Source organism: Hylaeus volcanicus, chromosome 6 (genome assembly GCF_026283585.1).
Source record: "Hylaeus volcanicus isolate JK05 chromosome 6, UHH_iyHylVolc1.0_haploid, whole genome shotgun sequence".
NCBI lineage: Eukaryota > Metazoa > Arthropoda > Insecta > Hymenoptera > Colletidae > Hylaeus > Hylaeus volcanicus.
The window spans coordinates 26,105,892-26,119,226 of NC_071981.1; the positions used below are offsets into that span (position 1 = coordinate 26,105,892).

Sequence of the window (13,335 nt, forward strand, 5' to 3'; positions counted from 1 at the left end):
GCACTGCGCGGCTCATGGAATTCGTTCGTTTCGGCCCTTTGACACCTTTCCCCACCACCCGCGCGCTTTTCGAACGCTTAGCTGAAACGACACGCATTCGAAGGTGGCACAGTCCCGCGACTGTCATCGCAGGGTATACACGAAAGCGCGATACGAGTGAATCGCCGTGTTTACACATCGCTGCTGTTCTTGTTGCTCGAGCCAAAACGAGCCTGTTACAATTTAGTAGCTAAACATCTGCCAATCGTACGTTTTTGTGTACGCGTTCGTCTCGAGCGGAATCGGTACGTACTTATTGTGCACGCGAAGTGTTTTCCAAATCCAAAAAGAAAGAAAGAAAGAAAGAAAGAAAGAAAGAAAGAAAGAAAGAAAGAAAAAGTAGAGGGTCTTGAGCGAGGTTGGTCGAGGTAAGAATTTCAGATTACTTGATGAATCAAGAGATCGATGATCGAGATGTATACGAACGGGATCCTTTCAATTAAGACTAACTGCATTTTATTCTTGGGACTATAAAGCATCGTTTATGCACCACGAAATTCTTTTTCTCTTTTTAAGTTTGAAAGTGAGTCAAGTGCCCTTGAGTGGAGTATCGTCAGAGTGTAGGGGATATATAAAAAAATCCATCGTTACTTTTGTCCCCGCGAGAAGCGTCTACGCACTACGTAGTAGACACTATTTATTATTTTCGTTTCTCGATGATATTCATCGTTGGAGAGGTAATGTTAGCAAACAGACGGCCATATTTTTAGTCGAATAAGTTATTTTATTACAGTATTTTTTTCTCTCTTTTACCTATGTATATTTTCATTCGTAGGGGGTTTCCAATGTCATTTGGTTAGAGTTGCCACAATAGGACCGAGAGATATTAATTTTCGGTTATTTTTGACACGCTGCTGTTGAGAAATATATTTGTTGGCAAAGCCGAGACATAAAACACGTGAAATATTAGATCGTAGACTATTGAAATTCGCGCGTTCCTGCCGCTCATTTACTTTATCCTGCACCAGAGACAAATTTTTCTGATAATTTTGTTAATTTATTTTTGTACAATTCAAAAATATTTTTCATTAGCCCTCGTTTCATCAACATGAAATCAAATTCTATTTCCTACCTAGAGTTGGTCCTTGGTGTTCGTTAATAACGCGCAATAGACTCTTTTTAGTCTCGCGAAATGTACGATTACGATTACGAGCACAAGCATGAAATTGTTGACAAGATCCGTGTAAAATTGAAGATTATGGCGATTCATAATAGAGGTACGTTGCGATTAGGTACAATTGGTTAAATTTTGTATCTGGTGTTCTGGTGTTCCGGTAACAGACTACGTAGTAGTTGTTGGGAAAGAATTTCAAAACTATTTCACCGATGATAAAGAACGAGGTAACGAGGAATTTCTTATAAATTTTGGTTATTTATCGCAGATATAAATGTTTAAGAAAATCGGTTATCGTAGTAAAAAAAGTGTTCGAAGAAGGAAATCGATCGTAACTAAAAGAGAAACGGACGTTTAGTTTAGCGCGCACGCGTAGAGACAAGTGCGGCTGGCGATTCCAGAGCGCGAAAATTCAGCTTGTTGACGTTGACGTTGACGTTGAGAAATAAAGAGTTGAAAATCGTATATGTTATTCTCTGATTTATCAACGGTGAAAGTAGCTTCCTATTCCTATCTTGGAAAGTTGCATTCGTTAATCGAGTTCCTTCGAGCTCGATATGAAATCTGTTGGTCATGTAGGGCAAGCAATTTACCGATATAATTACATGTAACGAGCGAAGGGTAGCATGGTCTCGTTTAGTTAATCGTAGTAACAAAATTAGCCCATTTACCTAATTAATATAACACAACGAAGCATTAGATGTCGGTTTCTGTACGTAGAAATGGCAAAAGAATTTTTGGAATAAGGAAAATCGAGGTTGAGAGATGGCAAGTTGTAAGTTTGGTAGTTGCGATGTTAAAGAAAGAATGGTCTCCTAGGAGGATCCGATGCTTCCGGCCACTTTTCGATCCCATCGCTGCTTGTGTATCATCAGCTGATTGCGTCACGATCCGGTTCTCTCTATAATCGTTCATTAAATTGCCGGTAATTCGTAGTTGCGGGGGTATTTTATGTAGTATAAATGAATGAACATTATCGTGCAACACTTTGAAACCGGTCCACGTTAAAGCCAATTTACATGTCCGCTGCATGTCGATCGAACTGCGTTGAAAAAAAAGCCAGATCGATCTGTCGCCTGATCGATAGTCTTGGGTCTTGGATGGAATCACGATATACGTCTAATTCATTTAAACGAACCTGACAATGTAGACTCGTGCCGTTGCTTGGGTTGCTTCATCGTACCATACTATAACGTACAAAGTTGAAATCTGAATATAGGAGTGCATATGGTAGACTTTGAAGTAGTTTGAAGTACATACAAGAAAGTTTTCATTGGAATATTCGAAAAATTGGTTTCGCTGTTACCTGTTACCTGTTACCTGTTACCTGTTGCCCTCGACACCTATAAACTCAACAAAGTAAATAATTACCGTACGATCAGACATTCGATGAACGAAACGCGTACCTTGACTCGTTCAATTCAAACATCCTACCTAGTCGTCGAGTTATTTTCAATTTATCAACTCGTAATCTGCTCGCTGTAATCGCGTGGCGCCGAGAAACGCAAATGAATAAATGTTTAATTTACGCGTATATCCATAGATTCATCCATGTACATCCGATCAGCTCAACTCGAATACCTGCGATCATGATTATTGCTTCGAAAGGATCTATCGTTTCGATTACGCTAATAAATAATACAATTTAGAAGATTAATTTACGAATCCGTCAGATTCATCATTTATCGCTTAAACGATCGTTGCGTAACGTTTACGTTGTTTACGAAACATTGCCAAATTTCGTCGTGGGAGGCATTGTAAGAATAGCATCGTGTCGGCCAACTTTTCTTTACCGACGACGAGTTATTTTCTGTAAGATGAACAGAAATCCAACGTGCTAGTGACCCACATTTACCAATCATGGCCTATGTACTTGTTTATTCCGTTTATTTATTTATTTATTTATTTATGTAAGCGAGAGTAAGACATTGGTGGTAAGAGGGTGGCAAGATAACAAGAGTGTTAAAAGTTTGAATCGATTACAGATCGGTAGCGGTACACATACAAGGTATAGTTGTCGAGTCTGTCAACGTCATCTTACGAATGTATAAATTATAAATCAACTGTTCGATCCTTTGGTATATTTACTTTTTACCAAAGATCTTAGCTGACTGCACGAGAAAAGAATCCTCGTTCGAAAATGTTAACGAATTCGCAGCCTTCGCAAGATGTCGCAATCTTACATCTTTCCACTTTGCCAAGCTGGTTTCCAGTGACGAAATACTAGGCTCTTTTTCGTAAGCAATTTTGTGGTCGAATGATTACGTAACGCTATCTATTCGTATTCGCAGAAGGTCAATGACCGGCTACGAGAACGGTACCGAACCGATACGAACCTATCCGATCGATTAGGGCCTCTCGGAGATCGAGAAAGGTCGGTTACCTTTCGAAAGTCCACGCATCAGTTTTCAGAGCATTGTGCACGAAAAACAAACTATTACTTGTATGATACATAAAAAAGAAAGAAAATAAGAGCACTGCAGTCGACTGGAGACTATAGAGTGTTAGACTCGATTGATTCGAGCGTAAAGTAATGAAAATGTACAGTCAGGGATCGTTGGTTCGGCACTTTGATCAAATTGCACCGTTTCCTTTGTATACACGTACTTTTGATAGTTTGATTAAAAATGAAAAGCAAGTCAGCTAGTGTCATAGGATAGTAGGATGGACAGTAAAAGGTTAAGTAAGATTCCCTTCTGCTACGAGTCGAACGCGAAATATTCATCGAGGCTTTCTTCCTCTCGACACACGAGTTGCGAAAGCGACCCATTTGCGACATTTCGGTATCGCGGTCCTTCAACGTCCGACAATGACCGATTTCGCTCGAGATCGATCCGCATCGCACACTTGCAGCCTCGACCAACTGAAAAGTTATGGACGAAAATTCAGGTAAACAACGAGAGTGCTTTCGAGATTATGGTTAACGAACAATGGTTTCTTTTATCGTAATTATTAACTTTGGAGATAAATATTTCCATTCCAATAGTTGTGTCTGTTTGATCCAAGATTCAAAGCTTGTCAGTTTATTTTCGAGGCTACATGTAAATCATCGAGATTTCAAGTATCCGTTCTTTTACATAGGGTATAATAGGTGTATTTAGCGCGCGCGACTCAAACTACATCAATTACAAACTTGACCCGACTCAAGCCCTCCTCCTGTCAGCGAAAAACGATTTCAAGTATTACAACTTACAACTTGCCGTCCTCTCTTTTGACCAACCGGCTCATCAAGTTTGGGCTAGCTTTCACTTGGGTCCCGGTTTAAATGAATTAGCAACATCGTAACGATCTCTCGACCAACCCTCGCCCCTCTACCAAACCTCCAACCAAACACCAAGCGTTTACACGTCTGTTTCGACCAACCCTGTCTAAAATCGCCACCGATTGTCCAATTGACCAATATTCCTTGGACAGATCGAGGAAGGATCGTGGACCGAGCATCGCGATCGGTTAGGGTTGCGCAGAACCGCACAAGAGTTGGAGTGGCCAAGCAGGAGGAAGAGGAATTTAGTGCAAATCGGAAGGAAGGGACGGATCTGACGTGACGGTGTGGCGTGTATCAGAGATCGGAGGAAGGGCAGAGGATAGTTGGCAGATCAGAGACGAGAGACGAGAGACGAGAGACGAGAGACGAGAGCCGAGAGAGGAGATAGGCCAGGGCAGGCGACAAACAATAGACGACGCATAACCCGGTGCTCTCGATGGGGTCGTAGTTGCGCGTATTTGTAATGTATCTGACGATGATAGGCCAGCACGGCAGGAAGAGATCGTCGTAGGGGGATTGCCATAGCTAATCGTACCACCCAAGGTGGCACAGATTGAGAGCTCCATCAGCACACATCCTCTTCTGCCCGGGCAAATACCAACCAGCGTCAAGCCGGGCCACATGTACGTAATATTTTTACATTTTACATTTTACATTTTACATTTTACATATCGATATTATTATTATATTAAACAACCTGGGTTACCGATGGTGCGCGTTTACGCTATCTACCCATCCCTCGAAGTCCTCGAAGCTCTCATAGTGTCTAGCTGGCTACGAGGACCTCGACGTTGACGTTGACATTGACGAACAGGGCGACATTTCGACAGACTCCTAGATACATAGTTCCCGAACGAACCAAGGTTAACTTTGGACTACTTGGAGGCTCTGGATGACGTGGATGAGTGTTTGAAAGCAAACGTAGGATGAAACCGACCATCGAGATCCTTTGTTCAACACCAGACGACGTAACGCGACGCGACGCGACGCGACGGAACGATTCGGAGGATTCGTTGGAAATTGGTTCCTTCGGGAATCGACGCGTCGAAAACAACCCATGTTGTATCGAAATTGGCCAATGTTCTTTTTAAAATTCTCAACTATCGAACCATCGAGCACACTTTGACAGGGAATTGTCTCTTATCTATTGGACGATAATAGCGAAAGTTGGCGTAGAAGCGTGTATCGTATCGCGTATCAGCGGTGAATAATAACGATAGTAAGGTTGTCGTGTCGTGCAGAACGATCGAGGGAGGATCATCTGCGAATAGGCGGAGGCCAGCACGGTGGACGATCAGCAGATCAGCGGAACCAGCGGGATCAGCAGGATCAGGCACCGTCGATCGAACCTCTCGACTTCTCCTCGTTTCGCGCAGCCCTCCCTTTCCCATCAGGGGCGCGACACGTACCAGCCGCTTCCGGCTAATCGGAAGTGACGCTCTATGCGAACGGCTGACCACCGTCTTTCCTCGTGATACCAACACCACGTAATCGCAGAGCCCACGCACGACACAGCCATCATGGAAGTCGCCACTGAACTGTACGTACCAACTACCAACGTCTTCTTTTCCGATCTTACCACTTGCTCTTACTCCACCTTACTTTCGACTCCATTTTTCGACGACGGCATGTAAACTAGCAATACCTGCCGCGGACGTTTGTTGTCGCCAATTGGACCGTGTTCGACGGCGAATCATTGGCCAACTTCCGTTACCCGTAAACCGAACCTACGTAATTCTATTACACGATGATACTCGTGCACTCGTTCCCAGTCGATAAATAAATAACGAGAGGTTACGGGATTTCTATCGGCTACTAGTTTCGCAAAAAATCTCGATAGCGTCGCACAGTGGTTGGCTATCGTAACATAAACAATCGAAAATTGTTGTTTCCGTTGACAAGGAGAGTCTGTGTATTTAATATGTTATCGAGGCATAAATCATCGGTTGCGCGATGGACGGCAAGGGTCGCTAGTCTTCTTCGCCACGATTTTATCGCGTCTTTACGAGTGACCTCGCGTTAAGTAGGCCTAAACGAGAGACGATCATCCGTTGAAAGGCTTGTCCCCTCGCTGTTGACCTTGGCTTGGCCAAACCAAGCCCTTTTACAGCCATTTCTCGACCAAATCCATCCTGGCTACGCGCTTCAATTTTCCTCGACAACGAGATTTCCGTATCGCGTGCATCGCATCGGTTTCAAGATCCACGAGGATCGTATTACTTGTAAGCATCGTCATCGGTCGCCGCAAACTTGCCTTTATTGAAATTGACCCTGGCTACAGAATTTCCAGCGACGACAACTAATCGAATCGGCAGCCTTTTTTTCATTCTTTCAGCTTGTCAAACTGAAGGCTGTCTATTCTAGTTTGACTCGACAAACAGTTGTTTGTAAGAAATGTTATTAAAGGTGAATCTACGATATTATTAGCTAAGCGTCCATTGGATGAATAGCGTGACAATAATAATACCATTAGTCGGAAAATAAGCTTATTATATCGTATAATAGTATAGTAATAGGTAATAAGCTGATTATTATACACTCTGGATTATATCGTATATCGTATATCGTATTTATCGTAACGTAATGTTTACATGTTGAAAGTTATTGTTCGGTTTGAAGATTATAATAGTTGTAGCGGAATACCGAATTCACGAAGAATAAGAGCTGGTTGGAATGTTGGTCCAATGGAACGAAGATGCAATCCAACCATACGTCAGATGAGTCGAGCGATTAGTTAATTCGATCGAATTCAAAGGTTATTCGCGCACGCCTCGGCAAAGACGTGGCTCGAACGTGTGCAGGGATTCTACTCGCATGTATGTATCTAACGACAGACCTGGCCGAAGTCATTGTCAATCATCGTGCTTTCCTGTATACTCGACGCGTCCCGACCTCCGTTGCTGGTGATACACAAATCAGAATAATACTTGAACAGCTCCATATCTTTCAAACTATTCACTCGTCATTTTCATACTTTCATTCTTTCGTTCTCGAGACTCTGTTATCGACTGCAGAGCCCGTTTTGGCTCGTTCCATGAATTTCTTTAATCTAGTCTGTGATTCTACGATATATTATAAAAAAAAGTTGATTCGATTGTTGTTTGATTAAATATGAATCATACGAGCCTATTTCGATTTAAATTGATCAGCCCCTCTTTTCTTACAGTCTCGGAACAACTACCTTACATCTAAACATTTACCATGGACTGCTCGACTATAAATCTTTGCGTTCATCTATCGCGCGCATTGAAATTCCCAACTCGCGGCATGCAACAGGCTGACGCGCAATCGAATATGGATACGTTTATGGATGGAACAGAAATGCAAATAGACCGTCTATTTGTATACGTATTAAAATTACAATTAAAATTACAGTCTAGACAGTTAATATTTGTCCGTGTAGTAGGAAACTCTAGGCGAAAAAGAATCCCTGTGGATGATCTAAGAAAAGTAAATTGGTGTACGGAAACCATTTATCTAGCGTGCAATTAACGATAGAACGTTGTGGATAAATAAAGAAGCGGGAAAAACGTTGATCCGACATGCAGAAAAGACGTTAAGGTTAAGGTTAAGGTTAAGAGTTAAGGTGATCGTTTTTCTCGACGAACCCGACGCTACGGTTTACGCTACGCAACGCAATTCCGTATTTTTTCTAATAGCCGCGTCCTCCAACGGTTCTTATTAACTGATAGAACTGGCCGCGTTAGAAGCTACGTCTAGTTGACACCGTTAAGGGATTAACTCTCGCAATTAACCCCTTTGTCGGAGTCTGAATCGTCGTCTTTCAGAATGACAATTTCCTTTCCGGGAAACTTGTAATCGTGTCATATTAATATAGCCGTATTCTACAATAATATAAATAGATTTCGGTGAATATTCTACTTGGTCGAATAAAAAAATCAAAGAAATACTGGTTGAAAATGGTGGTTTATTTAAACAGCTTCTAGTTTCTAGTTTCCTGTTCCCTTTTTGTTGTCGCAGGTCGCCACTATCAGGGAGCGATACACAAAGCAAAATCACGAAACGAACGTCGTATTACCCCCAGGATCCGAACAAGAGGCCAAAGACCAGGCAGGAGAAGGTGCGAGCTTGTCTGAGGCACAACTCTCTGACTATCCTGACCGTGAGCGGTGTGGTCGGTGGCGTCATCCTCGGTATCATTCTGAGGAATACGCGGACGCTGGGATGGACGCCTCGCGAGATCATGTACATCAATTACATCGGAGATTTGTTTCTGAGAATGCTCAAGAGCTTGATCCTGCCCCTGATCATATCCAGTTTAGTCTCTGCCATTGGCTCTCTGGACCTCTCCCTCAGCGGCAGGATCGGAGCTCGAGCTATCGTCTATTACATGGTAACCACCGTCAGTGCCGTTGTACTAGGTGAGTAACGTAGCTGAAACGTGTAATTTCCTTAAAAAACAAGTTCCTTTTTACTGTCTCTATCCACTTACAGACAAGCTGCTATACATGTAGATGTAACGTAAACAACACTTGCTCTTTTTTTATTCTGCATATGTATGATTCAGACAGGCCCGACTCGCCGTTTCAAGGATCATTGATTATATTATTATGCACCGTTGCGTAATGCATCGACAGACGAGATTACCGCTCGTCTTAAATACAGATGAAACGAAATAATTGTTGAATTATTCGATTCCACCTTGCAGGTATTATTCTGGTAATCACCATCCAACCGGGTGTAGGAAACAACCCACACGTCAAAACGAAAGCACCTACGCAGAATGTTTCCACCGTCGACACGTTGATGGACTTGGTTAGGAACATGTTTCCTCCGAATCTGGTGGAAGCCTGTATCTCTCAACACAGAACCGAGATGCAGAAACCAGAAAATCTTACGTTAGGTAAGGAATCAGGTCAGCTTCCATCATTTCTCCCGACAACTACATATTTCATTTATTACCAATTTATTGCTCTTTTTAAGCCGGCAATCCAGACTACTGGGAGCCAAAACAGAACAGTGTCTCTGGAACCAACATCATGGGCCTGGTCGTTTTCGCGACAGCGCTAGGCATCACTCTAGGCAAAATGGAAGAACAGGGAAAGCCGCTGCTTTTCTTCTTCGAGTCCCTATCAGGCGCTATGATGTTGATAACTCAATGGGTCATTTGGTAAATTCGCATTTCATCCAACTACAGGCCGCGCGCGCGCGCGATCTTTCTGTTGGACACTCCTGGAAATCGAGTTCGAGTCGGAACTCGTAATTATTACCACCTTCCACAAAGTAAACTGCCAGCTCCACGCAACCCCGAAAATATATACGATATAATACTATTTAAAGAAATGTCTCGTACAAGATTTTCCACGAACGAAACGCGCATTCCATGTTTCTCTGAATAAATCTTGTAATCTTGTTCTGCAGGCTGTCGCCAGTGGGTGTGCTCTTTCTGGTGGCCGCCAAGATCACCGAGATGCAGTCCCTGGACGAAGTCGTCGCACAGCTTGGAATGTACTTTCTGACCGTCTTGTTTGGCCTTTGCATACACGGTTTTCTAATTTTGCCCATGTTGTACTTTATCATAACGAAGAGAAATCCGTACCTGTACATATCCAACATGGCACAGGCGTTGGTAACCGCGTTCGGTACGTCCTCGAGTTCGGCCACACTTCCGATCGCTATAAATTGCTTAGAAGAGGGAAACAACGTCGATCCTCGGATCACCAGATTCGTCTTACCGATAGGTGCTACCATTAACATGGATGGCACCGCTTTGTACGAAGCCGTGGCTGCGATTTTCATCGCCCAAGTACGCCAAGTTAGCCTCAGCTTTGGTCAGCTGGTAGCAGTCAGGTGAGCAATGAATTCCCGGTGAATTCCTTTACAATCTTACTTTTCCTTTTTTTCCTATCCAAAATTTACTATACATGCATTTACTACACATTCTTTTACCTAAATCCCCAACTTTTTACCTTACATGCTTTACAACATTTTTTAACCAATTCTTATCCCATTTCAGCATCACAGCAACTGCTGCAAGTATCGGAGCAGCTGGAATCCCGCAAGCAGGTCTGGTCACGATGGTAATGGTTCTGGATACGGTTCGTCTCCCAGCTGACGATGTTTTCCTGGTGATCGCTGTCGACTGGTTGCTGTAAGTTCTTTCGTCCGTTAACTGAACAAACGTATCTCGCGAGATCGATCTGAATATTGTTCTCTGGACTTGCAGAGATCGGTGCAGGACAACGGTGAACGTGGTAGGCGATTCACTCGGTGCAGGAATCGTGAATTATTTGAGTAGAAACGAGCTGGCTTCGTTGCCTCATAACGGACAAACTCAAAACGGAGCAGACCATCACACTACAACGTCTATATGAGATTAGTATCCGTATCGAGCATAACAAATAACAATCTCTTTGTTCTTTAACACTTTGCTCGTCAACTACTCGCACATTCCCATCAAATTTCGACAGATTAGGACAACTCGATAGCCTCAGATACGATAGTACCATGAAATTATCAACATTTTTCTATACAGGGACAATCGATATTTCATTTTTCCATTGCGTAAATATCCCACAATTTTTCCACGTTATTCTTTGTATAGAAGAGTTGGCAGTGTTTTATATTTTATTATTACCTGTAAAACACTACCTGTTTTATAATCATTTTCGTTTGATTAAACTACTAAATTATCCAATAATTCGATCATGTTTTAATGGTCGTTTCCATTAAGTTGCTGGTTGTGTTGCGTGATATGACCAACCAGTCAAATTTTAATGGAAAGAATCAACAGTTGATTCGATTGTATTTTCAATTTAGAACATGGGAACACGCAAACGAAAGCAACCGAGTTACGATCGAAACAACTCGTCGAGTATACGAATCACGTGGCATACCATACATACCATACATACATATACACTTTGACTCGGTTGGAAAGTGTTATTTTTCCATCGAGTCCTTTTTCGCTCACCTTACACCATTATTTAATACATTCGAATCGTTGGGTTGTTCGGCTAAACGAAATCGCGACCAACCTCCGATTCATTTATTGTCGTTACGTACATATGTACAATTCTACACGTACGTGCAAGTGTTGATACAGATTAGCAGATTACCAGTGCGATCATGCCTCCTACATTTTTTCTGATAATGCTCATTTTCAATATTCGAAATGGGGAACAAAGGCGCAACCTATACGTACTATATACATAGTATATAATTGACCAGTCAAAGCAAAAATGGAAAGACAGATCGAATATTGACAAATTTCACATTTATTTCAAAGAGAGAAAAAATCATATTTCAAAAATCATCTATCTCAAAGGCATTTTTTAATTGATATTTTTCTTACATCTTATCAGACAATTCAATTGTTATTTTAATTAATACTGATTTTGTAGTAAACGAATAGCCGAGATGTATAAAATCCAAGTGTATACAGTGGTTGTAGAGACAGTTTTAGTCACTATCTATGTATATCGAATTACGATATGCATCTCCTTAATCTTTGTCTTCCATTGCTGTATAATCTATGACGATATAATCTATCGATAATCCGAAAATTTGGATGTAAAGCATCGCGTAGTTGTTAATTCCTAAAATCTTGACAAACAAAAATATAAAGCTATTACGAATCTGTTCAGTTCTTTTTTCTTTTTTTCTTGCTTTTTTTTTACCCCTCTTTAGAACGGTCCATATGCATACAAAATAACGCGGAAAAAGTGCAGAAAAGACAAGTTATTTCGTTACTTTGCCAACTACATAGTAACGTCTGTAGAAAGCCAGTAACAAGAATATTAATAGTATATGTACGATTTGCAAATATACATATGTATATTTAAGGTATTCGTTACCGGACTAGACAAAAAGTGTTCAACTATCGACTAAACGGTAAAGAAATGTATTTTATCATGTCTTTCTAAACTAATGAAAATTCAGCGAATTTTCTGTATATTTTTCAACTGGAATACAAAGCCTACCCAAACTATGCACGCAATTCTATTCTCCGTGTACTTGAATTCAATGTTAATGTTAAACACGACATAATATTGGCCACGTTCGTTTTCATTTCAATGTTTCCATATTTACTAAACGTGACACAGCTCGAAGAATAAATGATCTATGTAACTCTATCTACGAAATAACTACATACATATATAAACGAATTGCAAAGAAATTATTGAATATGTAGCGCAACTTGGCTATTTTCCCAACGTGAATTCCATTCACACTCTTGCGGTTTAGAACTTGTAAATAATTTTATTCTCCTTTGAAAATTTCACTGTCACCTTTAACTTAACCGACTCGAAAGTAATAATCAAATAGTTGGAAGGTAAATATTATTAAGAAATCTAGCTGATACCGCATTAAATGTTGCCGAATCAAGTTGTCTATTTAATATATCGGCATATAGCGAACGAATACGAGTATTATCGTTATTAATCTCGCGAATTGATGTACAGTTACAGATTGTAATCAAATTCTACGAGTAGAATTCATGTACCTGTACGTAATTAAGTAATGCCATAGTTGCTTAAAAATATTCTGTATAATATTTATTTGTACAATAAATGTACAAACTGACGTAACAATAAAGCTATTACTTATTTCTAAACAACGACACATCTATGTCTTTGAAAATACCTCGCATTTTCAGCCGACTTGCTTCAACATACGCAAATAAAAGATACATCTTCGATGTCGTATTAACGCGATAACTAAATAAAACGATCACGCGATAAAGTGAATTAAGTAACGTAATTATTAAATTTCTTAAAAAACTAACCACTTGATCCGCATACAAAAATAGAAATAAATTTATTCAGCTCAAGTATCTAATACGGGTAAAGCGTGTAAGCATGTCCTTTACAGTATCCGATTTGCATTCATAGTTTAGGAGCTGCTGTCGTTTTATTGAAAGCGTACTCGAATCTTCTAACGAATTCTAACGCTT

At 41.0% G+C, this 13,335-nt stretch overlaps 1 protein-coding gene across 4 annotated transcripts; it reads left to right on the forward strand.

The window, feature by feature from the left end:
* Window positions 1–82: 82 nt before the first annotated feature.
* On the forward strand, window positions 83–13,002 carry LOC128878234 (excitatory amino acid transporter 1-like). Of its 4 annotated transcripts, XM_054126264.1 has the most exons (10): window positions 83–407; window positions 556–716; window positions 4,568–5,041; window positions 5,660–5,958; window positions 8,400–8,800; window positions 9,088–9,282; window positions 9,363–9,549; window positions 9,801–10,229; window positions 10,396–10,530; window positions 10,606–13,002. In XM_054126264.1, exons 4-10 carry the CDS (start codon window positions 5,939–5,941, stop codon window positions 10,751–10,753), a joined length of 1,515 nt encoding a protein of 504 aa, XP_053982239.1. In that variant the 5' UTR covers window positions 83–407; window positions 556–716; window positions 4,568–5,041; window positions 5,660–5,938; the 3' UTR covers window positions 10,754–13,002. The 4 variants fall into 4 exon arrangements, with proteins under 4 accessions (XP_053982239.1, XP_053982240.1, XP_053982237.1 ...); XM_054126265.1 differs by lacking the exon at window positions 556–716; XM_054126262.1 differs by lacking the exon at window positions 556–716 and having other exon boundaries at window positions 83–284.
* Window positions 13,003–13,335: the final 333 nt, after the last annotated feature.

What these genes read in the sequence shown, in the direction of transcription:
- LOC128878234 (XM_054126264.1), top strand. Translation starts at nt 5,939, where the DNA reads ATGGAAGTCGCCACTGAACT. An exon ending in GGTCAGCTGGTAGCAGTCAG is followed by an intron (nt 10,230 to 10,395) that starts GTGAGCAATGAA and finishes ATCCCATTTCAG; the next exon opens with CATCACAGCAACTGCTGCAA. An exon ending in ATCGCTGTCGACTGGTTGCT is followed by an intron (nt 10,531 to 10,605) that starts GTAAGTTCTTTC and finishes CTGGACTTGCAG; the next exon opens with AGATCGGTGCAGGACAACGG.